Source organism: Pinus tabuliformis, chromosome 3_2 (genome assembly GCF_031772625.1).
Source record: "Pinus tabuliformis cultivar Carrire ecotype Pingquan chromosome 3_2, CPIR1, whole genome shotgun sequence".
NCBI lineage: Eukaryota > Viridiplantae > Streptophyta > Pinopsida > Pinales > Pinaceae > Pinus > Pinus tabuliformis.
This window is the reverse complement of record NC_142302.1, coordinates 318194140-318218584: the sequence shown is the minus strand read 5'-3', so window position 1 is coordinate 318218584 and position 24445 is coordinate 318194140. Positions and strand designations below refer to the sequence as shown.

The 24445-nt window shown below is 38.9% G+C and overlaps 1 protein-coding gene across 1 annotated transcript in view; it reads right to left on the bottom strand.

Moving 5' to 3' along the window:
• Nucleotides 1-5947: 5947 nt before the first annotated feature.
• Nucleotides 5948-24445, bottom strand: part of LOC149180802 (transcription initiation factor TFIID subunit 13-like) — a 118337-nt gene continuing 99839 nt past the window's right edge. Inside the window, exons 5-6 of the mRNA XM_089418226.1 lie at nt 19352-19426; nt 5948-6386 (exon numbers count right to left, since the gene is read on the bottom strand). Of these exons, the coding sequence (XP_089274352.1) occupies nt 6276-6386; nt 19352-19426 (186 nt within the window). The 3' untranslated portion in view covers nt 5948-6275. The remainder of the gene's footprint in view (nt 6387-19351; nt 19427-24445) is intronic.

The window sequence follows — 24445 nt, the reverse complement described above, 5'->3', positions numbered from 1 at the left end:
GTTTTGAATGTAGCATTGTAGTTTCATTACTAGTTGTCCTTTTGATTTAAGAGCCAATTTCCATAGTAGTCTCTCTGCTTGCATGTATATACTTGAATGGATCTTTAGATCAAATTTCAGTTAATATATGGATCATCGTAATGTACATTGATGTATTCCTCATAAACAATTAGATTCATCAAAAGATGGAGGATTTTTGAAAAAATTATGATAATGCCTACATGCTTTGTCTAGGTATGTAAATGTTCATTTGAAACCATTTATTTACATGCTTATATACAGGGTATATACATGTGTACATTTGTCTATAAAAACTTTTCATTAAACACTGAACTTTTGAATGGTGCACGTGATTGATGTTGCTTGTTCATGAAGAAGATGAATTGATCTCACAATTTGATGATGTCTTTGTTCTTTCTACTTCTTAGCTGCGTCAAATTATTGACAAAATCATATGTTTCTTATTCCTCTTCTTTACTTCTTCCTACTCCTATAGTCTCCCCCTTAGACAATGCATTCAATTTCAAGTTTTAAATTCTCCTTTTAATGCTACTACTAGTTTTTTAATGAAGGATTTTTAGAAATGCGTATTGCACTTGTATTGTCTCATTTGATAGATATAAGTTCACTAAAATTTACCTTCATACCTTGTAGTGTTTGTTTCATCCACAACACTTGTGTGTAACAAGTTGCAGCTGCTATGTATTCAACTTTTGTTGTAGATAGAGAAACTCATGATTGTATCTTGCTTAACCATGCAACCAAAGGCTCTCCTAGGTAAAATGCACCACCACTTGTACTTTTTTTGTAATCTTTACCTTTTTATATCCTTCATGAATATTTTCTAATTTAACCTAGATATCTTTAGCTATCTCACAATGCATTACTTTGATAAATTCAGACTCACATAGACCACTCAAAAGTGCATTCATAGCTTTTGCATTAGCTATAAAATTAAGTTTGACATTTTTGTCACTAGTTGTTTCCTTTGGTTCTTCATACCCTATTACATCATAGCTTTTGCATTAGCTATAAAATTAAGTTTGACATTTTTGTCACTAGTTGTTTCCTTTGGTTCTTCATACCCTATTACATCATATTTTTGCAAGCTCCAACCTACAAGAGGCTCATACCTCAAAGGAAGCCCCTACTCCCACAAATTTTCTACAGACTACAACCCACAGGAGGCTCCTACCTCAGCAAGCTACAACATGTTTTTTATCATGCTACAACATGGAAAGGGACAAAAATCTCTCGATCACAACATCAAATCACAAATGTTGGTTACCTTATATACAATTTTGTTGTCAAGTCTAATGTTGCATTGCTTCTCCTTTACAACTTTGTGCCTCTTCTGCAGCTACTCGTCAATCTTCTTATGCAGACTTCTTCACATCAAAAAGTTCTAATTCCATTCCACATTGTATATTTTATAAGCAAGTCATATTCGTTGTTTGCATTCATTGCAAGAATATGAAATGAAGTGTTGTCTATTAGACTTCCAAAACCTGCTCATAAGCTTGTCTCTTCATTTTTAGTTTTGAAAGAAAATGTGTAACATAAAATAAAGCTGAAATAGAACAACTCAATCAGTGATGATTACAAAGAGGCAAATCAGAATTGTCTCATCCACATTTTTCTATACAATGAAAGCATATATTTTTTAGCTTTTGTTTCAATATTTTATGTTCTACTTTTAACGATTTTCAGCGTTTGCACTTCACATCACTTTCAGCGTTTGCAATTACATTAACAAAATTCATCGACAGTAATCAATCAGCTCATTTTCTTATGTTGCTCTTTTGATCCTTGCTCCTGCTGCTGCATACCTTGCTTTTATTGGTCTTTTGCCATCAATGACAATAATGTCATCAACAATATTGTAGAGGTTTAATATGCAAGAATATAAATTTATCAAGGTCCTTGTTTATGTAGGTGTATGATATCTACAAATTAGTGTCCCAAAAACACAAGAAGAAGAAGAAGAAAAAGGCATGTCATGTGCTTCCTATTCTAGCGTTGTTGTAGTTTGATGTATCCAATTATTTGTATTAGATCAAGCATTGCACATTTCGTGGGAGTTTAGAGCATGTTTAAATCAAAACAAAGGAAGGGCCATTAAACAGTTGTAAAGAGGGTTTTCAAGTATTTGTGTGGCACGACAGATTATGGATTTTATTAACAAAGAAGACCTGGAGCAAATAGAGTGTTGGAAGTAAGGAAATTGTATGGTTACAGAGATTGTGTTCAAGTATTGGGTTTGTATAGCGAGCTATAAGTTTAGTTTTTGACAATTAGAGGGTAGTATTTATGGCAAAGAACCTAGCTTATTAATCTATGACAACATATTGATCTTCAATATCACTTTGTGAGACACTGTTGAAGACGAGAAGGTGCTACTAATGAAGGTGGACACTTTAAATATTGCAGATTTATTGGGAAACTTTGTTTCCGCTAACCCTGTACGTGCAAAGAAAACAAGAGAATGTTGGATGTGTTATATTTTTGCACAATTATGCTTAAACATTGTATATATGTGTTGGGGAGGTCATTGTTGGCACCCTTTGCATAGGGGGTTACAAGGGCATTGGTAGGTCCCCATTGTTTGGGGGCTCAAGGGTGGGGCCCCCGAAAAAACAAAAGGGTAGTTTTTGGGCTTATTTCCGGTGATTTTTAGCACATAATTTTTTGGTCCATAGCTTCTTAATCAAATTTAGGTCAACATATTATGGTTTTGGTTGCCATGGGAACCTATATTTTGTATTGTAAATAGTGAGGTTACTACAATGAGAGTTAGCGTTGTATTAAGTGTTTCTAGGGTAAATCTATGAATACTCTATGTGAACATTATTATTTGCTTTTATGTTTTATAATGAATCTATGAGTACATTTCTTATTGTAAAGGTTTAAGGCTTGCATTCATTTCATGTAGCATGGGGTGTCTCGAGAGAATAAAAGTACTTTGTTGGAAGGCAAAGTTGTGCCTCTTCCATGTTTGTGTAAGAATATTTGAGAGCAACACACATCAAAACCCCCATATGAACCGATCTTCTATGAACATGTCTTTGTTTATCAAGTTAAATTTGTCATATATGGTATGTACATGTAGCGTAAGATGATTACTAGAATTGCAAGTTATGTTTATCATAGTAGGTAGGAAGGAAACATGAAGCTTGGCCTTTCATTATGAAATGGGAGGATGATTATGTGCCCAAAATCCGCATACTTTATACATATGGAACCATGTTATTGTTGAATTGATTGTAAATCCCAAGTTAGATTTGTGGGCAAGATGGCCTTGAAATGATAATAAGAACTTGTAAAATTACTATGCAAATAGAAAACACCTTTTAAAATAAGGATATGATGTTGGTATCAAATTTTCTTTTATTTGGCATGAGCTCTCCTAATAATTAAAAAATGCCACAACATGGATTGTTTTGCTATTATGTTCGAATTATGTCATTTACATAAAATATGTTATTTTAGGACTGAAACAATGAAGAACATAAGAAGTTGCCCAAACATGGCAAATGAACTGCAACACCAAGTATGAAGGCATAATGAAATATTAAAATGTTAAGGTTACAAACACCTTGACTAATAAGACTTATGGAACAAAGCAATCTTTAAACTTACATTGAGAATGACACTTAAACCAATCAAGTCTAGATTGAGTATCCATTACACTAATGATAAAATCTGGCCAAGCCTTACAAACTAAGCCCAAGTGTTACAGCAAGCTACAAGAAAACCAACATGAATGGGGCTTAAGCCAAGTCCCATTTGGAAATATATTAACTTGAAGAGATTATGTATCTTTCAAGTGATTGTATCAAAAATCTAGACTATGTAATTGCAACACAAAAATGCAATACACTGAAAATGTCCCATAAAATATGCCCTGAAACCTATTGAATATGTGAGGCTCAGTCCATAGAGAGAAAACCAAGTCGATGGAGAGGAAATCAATGAAACATTGACACTCTAATTTGGGATTTGTGGTAAGCACCCTGATTGTGAATCCAAACAACTGAGCTTCCCCAAAATAAACCTAGGATAGTTGAACTTAGGGAAGTCAAATAGAAAAGCAAGTTGATAAAATTCCACTTGAAATGGAACAAGCAAGAGCTTCGGTTCTGAAAACAATTTTTTTTTGAGCTTAATATAAATCTTTAATAAAAAAGTAAATAGTCATCTTCCATTATGGAAAATCTAGACCATGAAGGATGATTTGTGGATTTTTTTCAAGTTTTTAATTTTTTAAATAATATTATGTTGCACTTATCACTTGAGCCTTGAACTCTAAACTGATTAATACAGGATACCATGGGCAAAATATATGAATACCATTTAAATTAAATAAAACCTAAAAGAAATGTGCACGTACATTAAAACTTGAAATATGGTTTTAGGTGATAAAATCTAACACCAAGTTCGTTACAATTGTCTCAGTGGTTTTCTAAATATCATCCCCACAGGTTTCTTCTAAATATTTTGTATGAAATTAATTATGTCAGCGGTTTTCTGAATATTATTCCCACGTGTTTCTTCTAAATATTTGTGTATGAAATTCAGTTGCCACAATACAGAGGATTAATTGACAATACATGCAAATTAAAAATCAAAACAATCAACATATGGCAGGTATGTGCACAGTTCAATGAAATTATTGAAAAGTATACAAACAAAAGCATAGGCACAGGTGGAAATAGTACAATCATAGGCGCAAATCAAATACAATGTGGATATTTATGTTGTCATATACATAATCCCTTAGAATACAGTACTGGTAATGCAAAACTTATAAGCAAATATCACATACAAAACAAACCATAATACAAAATTGCTATAATTAAATAAAAGTCAAAATGATCGGTTATCCATGCCATATCTTAAAATGACACTGCAAATCAAAATGAAAACCAATAAAACTGCATTCTCGTGTTCTGCAACTCCATCCACACACCCCTTGCATTATTTAGAGAACACAAATTTACTTGCATAGTGTCTTTCGCAATGAATGGAATCTCAACCATTAGAAATGGATCTCAATCCCCTTTTTAGGGTTATGCCAAGTAAAACAGAACAATGACAAAAGTTTTGGTCATGGAGGAAATAGATGGGTAAATTATGCTTACAAAAAAGAAAGTTAAACCCTCCGACATAAATGTACCATGCACCATTTTCCATACTTTGCGAGGAAGGGAAATATAGGTATGTCAGATCATGCTCAAACGTCGTTATTACCATGTACTGCCAAAAGATACCAAGTAAACAATTTTTGTCAAGGGAAAAAATATTAAAGATATTGTGCCTTCAATTAGACATCCTCCTAGTCAAAATCCTTATTTTCTTTCATTTAGAAAGCCTTCTAGGGAAAATCCTTTCATTTAATATCTCCAGAGATCCTTCAATTATCTTCAAATTGACTAGCAAAAGGCACGCCGCACAAGGCAATAGAATGGCAGCTTTCAATGGAACGCATTAAGATGAAGATGAAATTATCCGTTTCTAACATGGATTTCAACGCTTACTTGATTACCGTATAAATTAGAACCATCCAGTAGAGAAGAGAAATCTCTCAAAAAGGAAGGAAAATGGCTAATTGATCCTATCATTGGGAATGTGAATTGCAATACAGATTTAAAGTTTGGAAACACCTTGTCAATACAATAGAGCCCAAAAGGTTAAAACATCCGGGCAGATTGCAACACTGGATGTTTAAAGACTCCTTGCAAAGGCGATTAAAGTTCATCAATATAAAGCAACCCAAGTAGAAACATCCAGGCAGTTTGCAACGCTGGATGCTTGAAGACTCCTTGCAAGGTGATTAAAGGGCAAAAATATTAAAGATAACGACAATATCTTGGAACAAAAGAAAAGAAGAATGTGCACAATCATTTGAGACTTCAAAAGAACATGATAAATACATTCATGATATCAATTGCAAACAGAAGAAATATAAGACTGAAAATATTAAAAAGAAATGATGAAGAAGACCAAATTAGCATGGTCATAAGTACAGTCAATTTAAACTGCAATTGAATGTTGCTACTGTAAAATCTTCAAATTAGTTATACTATTCTCCGAGGAGTTACAATTATGCACTCGTCTCTATCTTATTGCTCCAGTACTTACAACACTATTCTTTCAGGTTACTTTGTGACGAACAATGTGAAGATAATCGGCAATGTGGTATCTCTATGCAACATAATTATCATTTCATCTTATCGAAATTTTCTGTCCACTTCTGTGCAGGAACAGTTAATTCTTTAATCTTCAGTGACCAACTTTTCCTCGTCAACTTCAAAAGCTTTTCTTGCTTTCTTAAGCTCTTCATTCATTGTTAACAATTCTGTACAGCGGTTGAGCTTGGGTAAATCCTGCATAAGATGAAAGCATCAAGTGTTTAGCAAAAGAAATCTATTAAAAATATGGATTTTGTCTGATATTCTGTTTATCTTCTACAGAAAGCACTATGATTAGGTGGCCAAACTAAAATCAATGCAGTAGATCATGACAGATTAGGGGCTGCTATCATGTCAAGAAGGTGTAATATGCAGCCACAGAACCATTGAAAGACAGCAGCAATGTTTCTGAGCCCACTTAAGTGCCATACGAAAACATCAGCCTATCCATGCCAATGACCTCTTTAAGACAAAAGGGAGACGGGATTGAGCTTTGAGGACTTTGTCACCTTGGTAATTAACTTTGTTGCACGAAACTCCTAAAGTGCCCATGTACCATGGTATCAGTACCAGAAACCTAAAAATGATCAAAAACTTCTCGGAAAACCCCGACTGTCCATGAGGGGTGTGGGGCCCACATGAAGTCTAAAGAACCATAATCTATAAAAAAATGAAGACAAATTAACAACTAATCTGTTTCTAAACCTACTGACAAATTAACAACTAATCAAATTAACCTATCATTCTTATTTTATTGCAAGATAATGTGTTATTTAAAATAAAAATAGAAAACATTTATATAATATTGTGCTTCCCCATCATGCCCATTTGCAGGGGTGTCACATTTCTAGGCATTCCCCCCAAAATGGAAACATCAGGTGAAATGTCCTATATATATATATATGCACAAACAGCCAGTTCGTTCATTTGTTGGGTCACCTACACTTAGTGTCTATGCCTAATTCGCCAAACTAAGGAAACCCTATTGTTTAAGTTTCATGCTAATTATGTCAGATAGGAAGTGTAATATCCCCAATTTTGATTTTCCGCATTAAAGACGATCTTTGGAAGAGGAGGCAATTCCGGCATTGGGACTTAGGAGGAAAAAGGGAAATCACAGTTTTAGTGGAGAGTGGGGACCACCAACAAAGAAATTCGACCCAAGTGGCAATTCACACTAGTGAGAAGAGAGAGAGAAAGGAAGAGGTGCGAATTAGTGGAAGGTGAGGACCACCAAGGGAGAGAGGGCCAACAATTATAAATAGAGCTTGGAGGCCTCCATTTGGCATCTTTGATCATTTTTACAAATCAACTCTAGTTCTCTTGAGCTGCTTAGCCAAGACAACCTGTGTTGTTTAGCACAAGGAATTCCCAAGCGGGAATTCCAGCCTCTCTTTCGGTGGACTTTGAGTGCCACCCTAAGGAGGAATTTCTGAACTCAGTGGGAGGTAAATTTGCTGGAGATTGTGGTACCTTTCAGCCCATTTCTCAACCAGTTCGATTTCCAAGGAGGACATAGATCAAAATCGTACCATTGAGTTGGGGCACGAAAAAGGGGTATTTTGGCCTGAGAATTTAGCATAATTTTCCCTCAGGTTGGACTAACATTTGTGGAGAATTTCAGGGCTGGAAGTTGCAGCTTTCACGAGAGCCAAATATGCCACTCTAGGGCTTGCGCAATAGTGACACTGGGTAAAATTCGTGGGGCTAAATACTTCATGCTTGTGCTGGTTTTTGGGAAAGAAATCCACTCACCTCTCCAGAGGTAATTTCCAGGGTAATTCTACAGTAGATTGAGGAGAACCAAGTGCCAAATCTAGAAGCTGAAGTGTGGGGTACACAGTTTCTGCCAGGAAGGGTGTAGCACCAAAAATTGGGTAGTTCTGGGAGGTCGGAATTAGCCCAATTCCTTTCTAGGTTTTTGGTGGAGAGCTCAAGATTAATTTGGTAGAATTTTCTAAGCACTTTTGGAGGCTCAAACGGGGGTTTCTTCCAGCTAGTAATTGCAGAATTTCCAGGGCCAGCGCAAAACATTGAGGAGAAGCCTTTCCTCTACATCCGAGTAGCATCGTTCTCACCTGGGACTGTTTAGCTTGCTTTAGCAATACCAGGTGCACACATTTCATGCATTGTACTCTTCTCCATATATAATAAAATCATTGAATTTTGATGCAGTTCCAGTGTAAATTGTGGGTGTTTGATTGTTGTTTAAATATTTTGGTGTTGTATGGTATTTTCTTTTGTTAATCAATGTTAATTCCTTTTTGGAACATTACAATGGTATCAGAGCCATAATCTTGGCTCAGCCTATGGAAAACCCTTCATTCTATGACAAGACCAGAATAAAAAATTAAATTAAATTAAAACATTAAGATATTACAAAAAAAAACAAAAACAAGAAAATTATGGGATCCAAAGAAAGGTTAAAATCAAACAACATGGCAGTAACCTTGAATGAGGTGATTAGGATGCAACAAATGATGATTGATGTGGGGATGCAGCTAATTCATACAACAATTGGGAATCATGACCATTCTCAATTATACAACAATTCCACTATGCCCAAAATTGTGGATAAGGCATCAAGATGGCAAGGCATAATTGCAACTTACGTGGAGTTATTTTTAACAAATTGGAGGGCATATCTATCATTGGGACATGGCATACAAGCGTCCCTCTCTTTTGGGAGTTTTGTGAACTAAGAGACATGCACAAATCAGTGGGAATTCAGTGGAATTACGTAGGGATGATGAGAAGGATTAAGGCAAAAGATGAAAGAGCAGTTGCAGGGGCCATGGTTAACAAGGAGACAATTGAGCATACGCACGTTGGTGAGATGACATCCGTTGTTGAGGTATCCATTGATTAGTTATCCGGGGTTGTGACCGAGTTCTCAGGTGATAGCAACGCACCACAGGTTGATGAGGTGTCGGGAAACATCTCCATCGTTGTTGAGGAGTCGATAGGTACAAAGGCATCTAGATCTATGATAGAGTTGTAGGACGACAGTCACCTACAGCTGACTGGTGAACATGTCTTGCGTGTTGGGTTGTCTATGGAGGAGAGCAGTTGGAGGCTCATGTTGAGTCCATGATGGAGGAGGATGTGCAACCATCCTTTGGGCTAACCATTGATGAGGGGCAACGTAGAGGCCACGCGTTGGGTTTTAGCACAGTTCGCTTCAGAGGCACACTAATGGGATCTACAGAGTTATTAACACCCTTACATTGGATTGAGAGAGGCAGAGTTGTCTAAACATACCCGAGGGTATGGCCAGGTTAGCAGGACTAAGTGATATGAGCTAAGCCTGACACCGCATCAGCTTGGAGGGCTTGTTCCTTCCACAGGGGATTGTACATTCGATCCCTCCTTTGGGATTGGATGGTGAGAGGCGCTGAGTTGGTACCCAATGAAGCAGGCTAGGCGGTTGGATACCTCCATGGCCACATTTCAGCAAAGGCCATGGATTACCAGAGGGACACAAGGGCCAGATTGTTGTTGGGATCCAGGTGGGATTTCCCATCACATCATAGAGTCGGTAGGTGATGGTAGTAGCTGCGTGATGGATCTGATGTTTGGGCACACACACATTTTCAGATCTCCATTAGAGCCACGGAAAACACTAGTGATAGGATGGTTCGACAGGGAAGCAGACAAATTTCATGAGTTGTCTTGGCATATTGACTGCGCGTGGGGTCACAGGATGATTAGCCTACTCTAGCAAGAGCTGGTAGGAGGAGGTGGCATCGGCAAGCCACCAGACAAGGCATTACATGGAGACAGTGCTCTCTCATTGGTATATTGGACACCGGAGATACTAAGGATAGGCACAATAGTGTCATCTTTGTTGGAATGTGAGGAGTTGGGTCGCTCAGGTCTTTCAAGGCAGATGGGGAGATGTAGCCACATCATGGAGGGTTTACTAATAGAGTGGTGGATACTTTGCCACATGTAGGATACCGTATGTTACAGGATGGTATGAAAATGGGCAGTGATACACAGGACTGCACAGAGTTATGTCATAGGGTCTAGTGTTATGTAGAGGGATGCGTACAGACCCAATTTTAGGCCATAACATCCAGTGGTGTGCAGGGTTATGCAGCGAGGAGCAGTGGCCTGTAGAGGAGCATGGAGATGCATGGTGGTGTGTTGTAGCATGTCGGTTTACACTGTGGAGTAGGAGTGACTCGCATCACATTGAGTACCCGCAGGGAGTGTCAGGTACAGTGACACAGGCAGGACACGAGGTGATACAGGATGGGACAACACTAGCAGGGGGTATCCAATGGTGTACAGGGGTAGGCCGTGATGTACAATGGCATGTCGAGGAGTACAAGGATGCTCGATGGTATGCAGAGGTGTATGGTGTTATATAGTAGGGTCTTGGAGTGTTGCCTCCAGGGAGACTTATGAACAAAGACACTGGGCATACCTTTGGGTGTAGTTCACCCAGGATCGACAGGGACGTAGATGAGCGATACTTGATGGTATCCATGGGGACTCACACGCCTATCCCTCTTCTACATCACTTAACAGGCACAGATGATTTGGTTGTTGTCCCTTAACACTCTAGGCACGAGTAGCAGGGGGTTGGGAGCTCACTTGAGATATGTGGAGGGGACTCAACGCACTAGAGGAGAGACTCCTCAGCGATGGCATTGGGTCAAGGCACGAGCTGGCAGGTACAGGTTTGGGGAGTGCATGGGTTGCTGCAGCAGTAGTGTATGTTTCGCCCTTGAGTTCACACTTAAGGGGATACATGACACATTTCGAGTGAGGCACTCAAAGGTGACATGGGAACATATACAGCAAGTGGATGACCTCTCTTGTGGGTGGATGTTTAGGCTCCAGGCAAAATATCGAGTTGTGCTTTCAGGAGGCAAGATCGCAGATTTCACGATGTGATATGGCAGGGGCAGGGCAGTTTGAGTACACCAGGTTGATTCATGATATGCGGAGTCTATATATTGATTACATGCAAGGAGCAGAGATGTGGAACAAGAGGGTTCCAGCAGTCATCAGGACTATGTTGCAGCGGATCTAGTTATGGGGTCCGGGGATTCAGTTGGCTAACAGGTCACTCTATTTTGTGATAAGCAGGGTCATGGCAGAGGGTGATCTAGCTCACTTTGGGGTTGACTCATGGGGGATCGCTGAGGCCTCCATTGTATGGCGAGGCAGGTTTTTCCAGTTGTTGCTCAGGATTGGGATTAGCGATGGATGGGTAGATATTGACATCATAGAGATACCTAGGCATGATGAGCTTGATCTTCGTCAATATTTTGCCACTAGATATTAAGGGAGGAGGATAAAGTGTACCCACGATGGGCAGCCCATGAGAACCAAAGTGGCGTAGCAGCAACATGGTGGCACCCTTCTGAGGCTAGCATGGGACCCGAGCATCGCAGTACTAGACAGCGCAATGACCTTGAGGGATGAGATGGCTACCACAACGGGGGATCATTCAAATCTTCCATTAGGCTTTTGTGACTCGTTGATGGCATGGGGGACTTTATCAACATGGCAAGGTGGTCAGGAGGAGGATATCAGGGGAAGCCCATGGGGTAGAGATTTCATCCCCACGAGGATTGGATTGTATCTTCAGGAGTTTACTCTTGGAGTGCAGGAGGTGGAATACTCGGCAAGGCAGTTTCATGGGGAGTTGGACAAAGATACATTATCATAATGCTTTACTTATTGATAGTATGCAGAGGGCTTCTGGTACCTATTCCTTGTTGGACAGTGAGCGGAGCAAGGGGTGCTTCACAGTGATCAGAATGGCTTGGGATCCGAGTATCGAGGGATTTATTCATGACCAGATAGTGCAGAGATCAGGGATGACTCAGTGGCACATTTGGGACCCTGTTATTATTGATGGTGATAGTGGTGATCAACAATCAGAGGGGGTACTTGTTCAGGCATTGCTTGAGGACAAGCAATTTTTGGTGGGGAGGACAGTAATATCCCCAATTTTGATTTTTAGCATTAGAGACTATTTTTAGAAGAGGAGGCAATTCTGGCATTGGGACTTAGGAGGGAAAAGGGATATCGCAGATTTAGTGGAGAATGGGGACCACAAGCAGAAAAAATCGACCCAAGTGGAAATTCGCACCACTGAGAAGAAAGAGAAAGGAAGAGGTGTGAATTAGTGGAAGGTGGGGACCACCAAGGGAGAGAGGGCCAATAATTATAAATAGAGCTTTGGGGCCTCCATTTGGCATCTTTGATCATTTTTACAAATCAACTCTAGTTCTCTTGAGCTGCTTAGCCAACACAGCCCGTCTTGTTTAGCACAAGGAATTCCCAAGCGGGAATTCCAACCTCTCCTTTGGTGGACTTCGAGTGCCACCATAAGGAGGAATTTCTTAACTCAGTGGGAGGTAAATTTGTTGGAGACTATAGTACCTTTCAGCCCATTTCTCAACCAGTTCGATTTCCAAGGAGGACGCAGGGATCAAAATCATACCACTGAGTTGGGGCAAAGAAAAGGGGTATTTTGTCCCAAGTATTTAGCAGAAATTCTCCTCAAATTGGACTAGCATTTGTGGATATTTTCAGGGCTATAAGTTGCAATGTTCGTGAGAGCCAAATATGCCACTCTAGGGCTTGCACAATAGTGACACTGGGTAAAATTTGTGGAGTTGAATACTTCATGCTTGTGCGGGTTTTTGGGAAGGAAATCCACTCACCTCTCCGGAGGTAATTTCCAGGGCAGTTCTACAGGAGATTGAGGAGAACCAAGTGCCAAATCTAGTTGAAGTGTGGGGGACACAATTTCCGCTAGGAAGGGTGTAGCACCAAAAATTGGGTAATTCTAGGGGGTCAGAATTAATCCAATTCCTTTCTGAGTTTTTTTGGGTTTTTGGTGGAGAGATCAAGATGAATTTGGCGAAATTTTCTGAGCACTTTAGGAGGCTCAAACAGGGGTTTCTTCCAGCCAACAGTTCCAAAATTTACACCGTGTTCCACAGGGACGCGTCCCCCAACCTGGGAAATGTGTCCCTATGCTTCTTTGCGCTATGGCGACGTGGGGACATCTGGGGGACGTTTCCCACATCCCCAAAAAACGGAAACGCGAGGAAACTCGAAGGGGGCACGTTTCCTCCTAAAAGAGGAAATGTTTCCTGCATTTCCAAAACAATTTGAGGTCAAATCATAAAAATAAAAAAAGTCAAATCCCTAAATTTTTTATAATATATTATAAATATACTATGAATTGATGGGGGCAAGGTTTTTTTTTGTTATTTCATATTTGAAGGGACCAACAACATGATAGGATGTTGATCCAAAGGATGATGCACAGGTAGATATGGAGGAGGGACGTGATGAGACACGAATGGGGTTGGTTGGTGTGCCACTTAGCATGTTTAAGAATGCAAGTGATTCTGATTCAGATGGTGAAATGGTTGATCCTAATTTATTCATGCAGCAGCTGGATGCAGAGACTAGCAAGGCATTACCTTGAGCAATTATGATATTTTGTCATTTCATATATTCTTATGTTATCTGCTTTTCTGTTTCGAACTTCAGTTTTAGGCTTTAGTTTGTGTTGAATCTTGGTATATGATATATTAGACTTGACTCTATAAAAATTTGAATTTTGATGCATCAGACTTTATTTTTATTTCACTATTCAGTATTCACAGTTGGAACTTTAATATGGTTTAAACTTGCATTTTCGTTGTACAATGTTACAGTGACATGTACATGTATGATTGTAATAGGCTTTTCGCTTTAAATTTGTTTCAGTGATATGATTCATCAATTTATCCTTCATGATGTAGGTGTTATACAATGATAAAGACAGTTAAATTATAAAATTTCAATGATATATTTATAATTTTTTAGTATTTTACTATTTTTCGGGTCCTTTGTGTTAAGACTCAAGACCCCGATGTCCCCCATGTTTGCTAAAAATTGGTGGGGGGCTTTTGCATAGGTCGCTCCTGCGTTTCCCCGCTCCCCCGTCCCCACATCCTGGAAACTTGGTGGAACTATGGAATTTAGAACATTGAGGAGAAGCCTTTCCTCTGCATCTGGGTAGCATCTTTCTCACCTGGGATTGTTTAGCTTGCTTTGGCAAGCTGAGGTGCACACATTTCATGCATTGTACTCTTCTCCATATATAATAAAATGGCTGAATTTTGTTGCAAATCCGGTGTAAATGGTCGGTGTTTGATTGTTGTTTAAAATTTTTCAGTGTTGTATGGTATTTTGTTTTGTTTATCACAGTTATTTCCTTTTTTGAACATTACAGGAAGTTAGGTTAGTTTATTTGGTTAAAATTAGCAATTCTGCTAACTCTCTTAAAACCTTGAAGCCTAATCCTACTGTTTATTCGAATCTTGCATGCCAAAAGGGAAGTGGATAAAGGATTGCTGCTGCTAAAAGTTACCAAGCAGAAAAGCATAAAGTTGATTTCCCTTTTCATGATTGGCATATGATGCAGTGTCTAATCTTTCCCTTCCCTGATCCAATCTCCTTGGGCACAGTTAGCATGAAAGAAAGTTGAGACAATCTAATGTCAGTATTACAGACATGGGTCTCCTCAAATGTCATTTGTGTATCATTCTTATTTTATTGCATGATAATGAGTTATTATAAGAAATTATACATCTATGCATATACACTTTGTAGAGTCAATGCTCACCCTAGCACTCTCCCAAAATTTTGTTGGAGAAATCTTTGAGGTCTCTGGACACCTTTGCCAAAGCAGCAGGAGCTGTAATGAGCAAAGAGAAGACAGAAGCTCTCCTTATTGTGCAGGAGGAACCTTCCTACTGGTTTGACAAAAAATGGAAGTTTTCTCAGCCAAGGTGGAGTGTAAGGTACCTCGGTATGCCTTTCAAACTTGATCTGTCAGAAAAATATGAGAACTAGGTGCTACAGAGATTTGAAAGGAAAATTTCAAAACTGGTATCCCCAAGACATTACAGTAAACATTCTAGCTGCAGAACATGTCTCCTCTTGTCTCTTCCCTACTGTCAATCTGCCTCAAGCTATAGAAATTCCGTGCACTTGTGTGGAGATCTTCTTTGGGGGAAAAGGCAAAGAGGGGACTCCCTAAAATCACTTGAAAGTTGGGACACATGTACTTTCCCACACAAACAAGGACAGCTCAAGTTGAAAGGAATCATGTGGGGGAAAGCCCCTTGACAGATCATTGTTCTCCATTGTATTCATGCAGCCACACATGTTGCAGACATAAAGAGTCAATTCAATCTATATAACATTGTTGGTCGACCATGTGGTGGCTTTTAGAATTGCGGGATTATGTATTCTCACAGGGATGTGGCAAACTTAACAGAGTTTCAAATAAGCTTCATCAGGATTTAGTTGGCCCTCAGAGCAGTTGTGACCAGGTTGATTTGAATCATGCCTTAGACAAGTGACAACACAGATAGATTTCATCCCCATCTTTTCTGGTAAGAGATTGGAAAAGCAGAGCTGCTATACATGGAGGCAATAGTAGGATGAAAACTCAAGCAACTAGATCCAATGGAGAGTGGTCAACTGTGCTCAACAGTTACAAGCTATGGACAAGCAAGCTTATATAACCCTATTATATTATAGCTGGCTCCACCTTATACAACATGATCCGATGGGAAATCGTTTTTTGACTACAGACAAAGAGATTTAGGCTATGGCTTTCCCAAGTTTCTCCTGTGCAGATACACACAATAGAAAATGTATGGTCCACTATTATGAATCCTGGGTGCATTCATAAATTTCAGCACATCTTACAAACCCATGCATCCTTTAAAGCTAGATTTCATGGATGGTTGGTTGTCTAGTAGTTATGTCAAATGTCATCACAAAGCTTTTATATATAGCAGTTGTGTGACTTGTCCCAAGTCATAAAAAGTCAAGCATCATCTGTGCGTTGGCAAGGTGGCCCAAACGTTTTGGTATTTGGTTGTGGAACAACATATTCCATTAGTGCCCATTCAGTGCCCCAACCATTGAAGAGGATCATTTTTGAGGGAAAATGTATGTTTGGTCAGGCACGTGGAGGCATCAGAAATAAGGCCAACAGGTATTTATTTACTACAAAAAATAAATTGTTAGGATACTTTTAATGGCAAAACTGCATTGTTTCACATGGGAAGAAGTTGTTGGGTTCAAACTTTCACTCAATTCAATTTGCAGCAAGAATAAGGATTTTTAAACAGGAGATTGATTCACTTAAAACTGGGGCAAAAGCAGACATGCTCACTCTCTCTTTGCTTATATAGGACAACTTTGCTTGGCGTCAAAATCAGCCTAGGAAATTGCTACTTCAGTTTTCCCAATTTGGTTGGTGACCATACTCAACACTTAAGATTGTCATGGGATTTGACACTTTTGATTGTTCATTTTTACTCGTTGATTGCCTTCCTGATCTGATGATGTTGTGAATCGCATGCCAAGGAATAGCAAGACAATGTTGAGATGGGTAGCTTGGGAAGTACTCCAAACCCTAGGCTACAGGGTTGTGGAGGAATTGGCATCACAAGGTCGCTTGTGGACTAAGAACCCAAGCGTGTGGGATTTGCACCCAAGCTTGTGGGTATGAAACCATGCATGAATTTGGGCACTTGGCACTTGGAGATTGTAGGGCATCCTTAAAGGAGCAAGGAGCTGCTTGTAGCACCAAGAGATGCCTTGTAGAAATGGGGATATTAATTTTTGAATGTTTATTTGGGTGAAGTTGTCTACAAGTTCAGGTCAGCCTTAGGATAAGTGACCCCTCTTGAAAGGCTAGACGTCACCCTAAGGAAGAGTATAAATATAAGGGAGGAGATACCTCTAAAGGACATCCAAATAGCAAGCATCAAAGGCAGATTTACCTCTGAGGCAGCTGACATCCTAGGAGACTTGCAAAGGGAAGAGAAGGATCTGGTTTTGAGGATATTTCTCTTGTGATTGCATGTCAAAGGTTGGAGGAATATCCAGCGAAGGAGGGAGTCGAGTAAGGAGAGTTCTGTGCCTAGTTTGAAGGGTATTCTCTTCAAGAATTCAAGTCCGAACCTCTGTTCATGCCCTAGGTTGCAGCAGCACACCTGTGGGTGACTTTTGGAGGGACTGAAAGCCTAAACAGGAGGGCTGTAAGTGGTGTAATGGACAGCGAGTAGGGAGGATTTGTTTGGGAAGAGAAGCCGCAGTCCTGGAAGCTTAGACGGCTAAGTTTTAGGGGCTGTAACAGTGGTTACAGTCAGCCCTAACCAGAGGGCCGAGATTGCAGAGGAAGGTACAGAATTCAAGGACAAGGAGGACAGCAGATTGTTGATAAGCAAGGTATGCCTGTTCTATTGTTTTGATGCTTTTGCTAGTGGATAGACAGTCCTAGTTTTAGGACAGATTTGAAGGACATCTTGAAGGTCTGTTGGAGGGCAGCAGTAAGGTGTCTTTGCAGCCCTATATCAGCTTGCCAAGAAGGACGTTGACAGCTGTAAGAAGGGTGGAGTTTAAGGAGCGTAAGGGTTTGTCTCCCGAAGGACTAAGGGCAGCCAAGTAGGCCTATGAATTAGCCCTAGTTTACTGGCTAAGAAGGACACTTGCAGTGAGTAGAAGGGCAGCCCTCCATGCCCTAAGTTTGTCTTCATCGGGCAGCACAGGAAGGCAATCGTGGGAAGAAAAATCCCTAAGAGTTGTGTCCATGAAGGACTAAGGAGCAGCTAGTGGGAAAGAAGTCCCAAAGGTGTTGACATCTTGAAGGACAAAGGAGCAGCGAGTGGGCAGATGTGAAGACCCGAGGTGTTGAGTCATTGATGAACGAATAATCAGCTAGAGGGCAGATTGGAGAGCCGTGTTCGGTGACCTAAAGGACCCGGATCATTGATAGAGGCAGAGTTGTGTTGCTGCAGATCAGAGCCAAAGGACCAGGTAGGTGTGTTCATGGTACAACCAAGAGGAGCTGAGAGAGAACGCTACATCAGCTAGACAGTCAGGGTATCTTGTTCAGGGTAGATTGGTTGTCGAAGCACTGACACCAAACTCTAGTTGTGAATTCTTGTATCAATGGATGTATGAGGGCCATTATCCCTGGTACAAGAGCCCTAGACAGTTGTATTACAGTTTGTTAATATAACGGGGTTAGGTTGTTGAAAATTGTAAAAAGTTGTCTATTTTGTGCACATGTTGATTTATTGCTATTTGTTCCACTGTGCAAAGTAGTTTGTTGTGGTATTTGGATTGGTAGTGTCGGAGATTCTAAGACCCTAACCTAGATTCTCCAGTACCGTGGAAAAACAACAAACAAGTGATCATGAAGTCCATAATAACTGCATTCTACACAGATTATAACACATCAACCACTGTCACCGCCCCTTAATGTTGAGGAAACTGTTGACAATAACAGTGAGAGCTTGTGAGTCTATCAGAATTGGTGAGAATAAATTTTGAGTTTCAAGTTTATAAAAGCACATTCTTGCATAGATAAAAAGCATCCGAAAATGTTCAAGTTCGTAAGTGCAAAAATTCTTCGTGCATTTCATCATGTTTGATCAGCTAACTTTCTTTAGAATTATTTAAAACTTAGGATTCATGTGCATTGCAGTTCCATCTCTTGAGTTCTTGGTTTCCAAAAACATCTACAAGTGTTGGCAACATTTCTAATAGACACTCTATCTCCATCAAACATGCATTGACGAGCATAAAAACCAAAGAATGCAGTAAATGAATAGCTCCAAATTGGAAGGGACAAATAATGAGAAACTTTGAAGAACTAAATTAGCAATATATCAAGTTGTAGAATTTCAAACTTGGATAATTATCCCCTATATTTTACCATTCAAGTTGCAAGTTAAAAACATTGCTTTGTCCAAGTGTAGCATATTTAGCTCACAAAAACAGGTACGTACATTAGTTTGGTACAGATATGTTATATGTTCTAACTTATGGAGTTCAAGCATCTACTTAAGTAATAACATAATGTAAGAAATGCAATTTAGACACAGAACTAAGTTATAACTTACAACTAAAGGTTGCATAACCAATAACTTTTCCATTGTCCCAAATAAACAATTCAAAAACATATAAAGCTTCTGAAATAAAAATAAAAATAATGTTGGTGAATTGAATGTTGTGAATTGAAATGGCCATACTATACTTTCTGCTCTGGTTCACTAGATTAGGTAATGGAAAGTCTATTGAGAACACTTCAAAAGAAAAGGCCTCACCTTACGTAAGAGAAACAGAAAGTCCTCTGTCAAAAGCTTTCCTCTTTTGGATGCAACATCTTGAGCCTTATGTACCTGTATGAAGAAAACGGCACTAATGTTTATAAAGCATGAAAGCAAAATGAAAGTATATAATACTTTGTAAAGCAGATAAAGCTCCTATCATGATAGCATAATTAGCATAAGATGGTACCTGACAGTTCTGATTTTATATGTTAGTCTAATATTACCTTGATATACTATGACAACTTTTTCCCATGTACAATAAATGCATAATTTAGAAAAGCATGAACGAAGCAAACCAGACACCAATAGAAACCCATATTCATGTTTGGAACTGCACAAGAGCTTGGAAAGAAAGATTCTTCGATGTGACAATAATTTCCCTTTTCTTGATCAAAAACATGCAATTGATGTGGACTCTGCAAATTGCCACTTAGCAAACACAATATCGAGAAGGTTTTCAAAAATGAAATTGCAAAAAACTGCTCTATGCTCTTAACGGTGAAAGCTTACATCTCAATACCCTGTTCTACTATCCAAATAGAAATGGAAATTTGTATTAATGTCCACGAAAGACCAAAATAGGTCAAAGGGACTAGTGACTAAAGCCAGCAATAATAACCAAGCAAAAGAGGGGTGCAAAAGCACCACTAAAATGAAATAAAGTGGCATGAAAAATGAGTCCAAGAGCAGCATGAAATGAAATGACATAAACATAACCATACAAGTGGATAGGTATCATATAGTGGCGGCTCTCCCAAGCAATTATGATACTCCTATGAGCTCTCAAAATGGCACACTCTGGAGCCCACGTGCTGCAGGCCAGGGAGAAATGTTGGGTGGTCATATTATTATCCAATTAAGTGGTTGTGGGGAGCTTTACTCCATAATGTCCTGAACCTGACGAAACAGAAGGTAATCCGGGTGGTTATTGCAAAACAACTCTGAAGGAGATGACATCTGAGAAAAAAATGCCTCTAGTGTGCAAGGCAAGGCACCACAGATTAGAGTATCTTAAGCATTTCCTTAGTCACTATAGATACAATGAAACCTCTCTCTAAACTCATGTCTAAAGCAACGTTGCAAATATCAATTCAGGGATATATCACCAAGGGTCTGAAAGGAAACTTATCAGAAATATTGCAGAAAATGTTGTATCTTATTTGACAAGAATAAACTTGGAAAATATTGGATAAATTGGAAATCTGAAAAAGTCAGGAAGAACTCAAAATATTGGGAGAAACCAGAGATATTTGCAACAATGGTCTAAAGATAATGTCATCCTCACTCTCAACTCTCTACTCCAAGCCAAACAAAAATTATGTAGATCCACTATAGTCTAGAAGATGATGATTTGTCTTATAACCCTCAGCCAATGCAAGCACACCCGAAGAAACCAAGAGGAAAGAGAAGCTCATGTAACTGTGGCAGATGAATATGGAGTGGCTGAACAATAAAGTTGTCTAAGATATAGAAGTTGTCAAGGAAAAAGACTAGCTTGGGGCTCCTATAGATTCCACTCTAGTCATAGAATTAATTTCCTCCTTTGTTGGGGAGGGTGGGGGGAAGAGTTGGAAGAGGCATCAAGGAATATCAAGTAGGAAGGGAGGTGATTAATCGAAATACCTACAAACTCAGGAAGGACTAACCTCAGAGAACTCACAAGGGCACTTACTCAAGAAAGGACCTAGCCTTAAGGAACCCACAACAACGTCGACCCAACTAACCAAGGGATGCAAGTCTCTTAGAAGTTAGAACAACAAAGTGCGATAAAGGGGTATGTCTCGCATCCTTAAGGAGTCTTCCATATTTCGTACTCTACAAAGATGGATGATAATCCTAAAGGTTGTCTTGAGACAAAGGAGATATGCACCAAACTCTTCACGTATCCGTTTGCACCAAGTAACACGCTAGAGCATGATTGTTTGGACCCCCTCTCAATGCAGGATCAAACTATATGACCAAGGTTACGACCACAAATCCCAATTCCATAACACATTGTGATTGGTGGCAACATCAAAACCACTTCACCTTAGATGATATGTCCTGGAAAGGAATCTAAAAGCATTCTCTCAAGCATAGCTAATGAGAGGTACCATCCTAAAGCATTGTCTGTCAAGCATGGTTGATGAGGCATGCCCTTTACACACTTGTGCTTGGATTGAGATTTCATATTGAAGTTGGGACTTGTGAATTAGACCTCTAAGTATAAGAAGTGGTAATCTCCATAGGTAACCCCTAAAAGGAAAAATGATACTTAGAGAGAGCTTCTTTGGTTGTATTGAAGATCATGACCTAAAATCTCTACAAGACCTCTTAGAGACAAGCTCTCTAGTAATCTCTACAAGACCTCTTGTTACCTACTCATGAGTCATATGCACATGGCAAGAAACGAAGACCTCTTGTTACCTTCTCATATGCACGTGGCAAGAAACGAAGACCCCAATGCCTAATGGATAAGGCAAAGAGAAACAATTTTGAAGACCAGAAGTCCAACAGGGCATGATTGTCCCTCTCTCTCTCTCTCTCCTCTTCATTCTCTCTCAAATTCTGCAAACCTGCATGGAATTGTATTAAATGTCACTAGCGTGATGAATTTTTGTAACAAGCTTAGGCGACTTGAGACACAGTCATCAAGTGAGTCCGCTCTAGAGTGTTTTTTTTCACTTAGCTAATTATTCTCGCTTTTCAATGATGAATAACTCACTAAGTTTTTTCACTCACATACCTCCAAAGCTAGAGTGTGACTTGATGATGGGGCCTTGAGTCCGTCGTAACATCTAGAGTCGATGTATATTACCATGCTAGGTCATATTTAAAGTGTCGCAAAATTTGACTAGGTCTTCTAGGATTTCTTTTAATAATTAAAGTTCCCGCAAAACGGGATTCTAATTAAATTCTCTATGTAATGATGTGAACAAGTGACCTTTGGAAATGTTGGTGGCATATAGGAGTTCAAAATTCATGCTCAAGATGCCAACATTCTCCTAAGACCTTTGGGGGTCGAAAATGACTTCTTCCCCATGAAAACCCACTTTTCCTAAGTTAAAGACCAAAGGGAGAAAAAAAGGTCAAAAAATTAATATCTAGGGACACATAAAGATAATTTTCCAAATGTAAAAAGCAAAAGTCAAGTACTTTGGCAATGATAAGGTTCAACTAAAGACCAATTGAGGATTGATTAAGTGGCTCCTAAGTCAAAGGTTGAAGTGGCTCCACCAAGACAGAATAAAATTATTGATTTGGCAACTGAAAAAGAGGATGTGCTAGCCTATAATCAAGGAGCTGACAGACCTATTATAACAGCCTATACACGGCCCTGATTTGAGGATTTGACAGCCCCTCAATTAAGGGGATATTGTTAAAATTTGACAACTCAGGGATGAATTTATCCTAGAAGAAATCATATATTTCAGTTCTGTTTGAACCACCTATAATAAAATTTCATTTCTAACAATTCTAGTATGACTTTCCAAGAATAGTAAATCACATCTCAATTTGTAAGTGACTTTCCAAAAATAGAAATTCATGTCTAAATGATCAAGGATGATATCAACATATGGAATCCACTTTAAAATCAAATCAATCATGATTATACAAGTCAAGAATTAATATTTTTATCCTTACTAGTATTATTATTATTATGATACTATTATTTATAAAATAGTCTAAAGTCATTCACCTTTAATGGAATAATAAAAACAAATTCTCTCAAGGAATAAGAAAATTAAATTAAGAATCTCTTACTTGGAAAATTGAACCTCTCTCTTGGAACAAAACAATAACTCCACACTTAAGAGAATGTAACTCTCACTCTTTAACTCAATGTATGGCAAAAGTGTAACTCCTCCTCATTAAATGCACTTGTAACTCCCCCATTCAATTCGATTTGTAACTCTCACCAAATATTCTTTCATGTTTAAGTGTAACTCTCTCTCTCCCTAATTCGAATTATAACTCCTCAAGACAAGTGTACCTCTCTTTCAATTCTTGGGATGAGTTACACTTCTCCTCAAGTAACTCCTCCTTCATGGAATTTGATTCTCATTTCATTGGCTCAAGGCATGAATTCATTTTGTAACTCCTCTCATTTCTCATCTATTTAAGCAAGAAAAAGTGAGAGATGAGAATAGCATGTTCATTGTGAAGAAGGAGAGCTAATGTTGAGTGTGTACAAGAGAAGTGCGAGAGCAAGTGAAGAGTGAGAGCAAGGGAAGAGCTAGAGAAATTGTGAAGGACAAGATTTGATCAAAAGAATAAAAACTTCAAGCAAAGAGCAAGAGCACTTCAGCTGCAATTTGATCAAGCATTGATAATTTTATTCATTCTTATTCTCTCTCTCTCTCTCTGTACTCTGTTGAACAATTGAAGGAATCTAATAGAAGAGGAACCATTGGACCGAATTCTCAGTGTCTTATATTTGTGTTTGACTGTCTTCATATGATCCTTAAGTATATGTTGAATCTACAATTGTTGATCTGAAAAATTGAGTAATTGCAACTGCATAGTACATTCAGTTTTCTGCAAAGTACATTCATCTTTCTGCAAAGTACATTCAGTTTTCTGCATAGAACTTTCAAGTTTTTGTAAAGAATTTTTTAGTTTTTGCATAGAACTTTCAAATTTTAACAGATATGCAGGCTCATTATTAGCGAATGTGTAGCACAAAAGGGGGCACGCAGGCCTACCAATCCTCAGTCATACGCGACCTATTTTCAGCCTATACGCAGTACCTAAGGAGGTTGTTAACTCAGCGAAAGTTCAAGGATGTATGCAGCACTTAGTGTTGAATTTCCACGATCTTGGATCTAAGTTGGAATCTTAGAATCTTTGACGCTACCAAATCAAGAATCTCAACAAGAACTACTTTGCACAACGAAAAATATAAAGCAGTAAATCACATATGCACCAGTATACACAATTTTTAACAAATATTGTACAATAATGTACAACCCAATCTTCGTTATATTAAACAAATTTGAATAATACAACCATCTATGGAATACAAGATACAATGGTAATCATGTTGCAGACTCTATGTCATATTTTGTTTTGCCGATTCTTTGCTTCTGTACTGCTCTCTCACTGCCC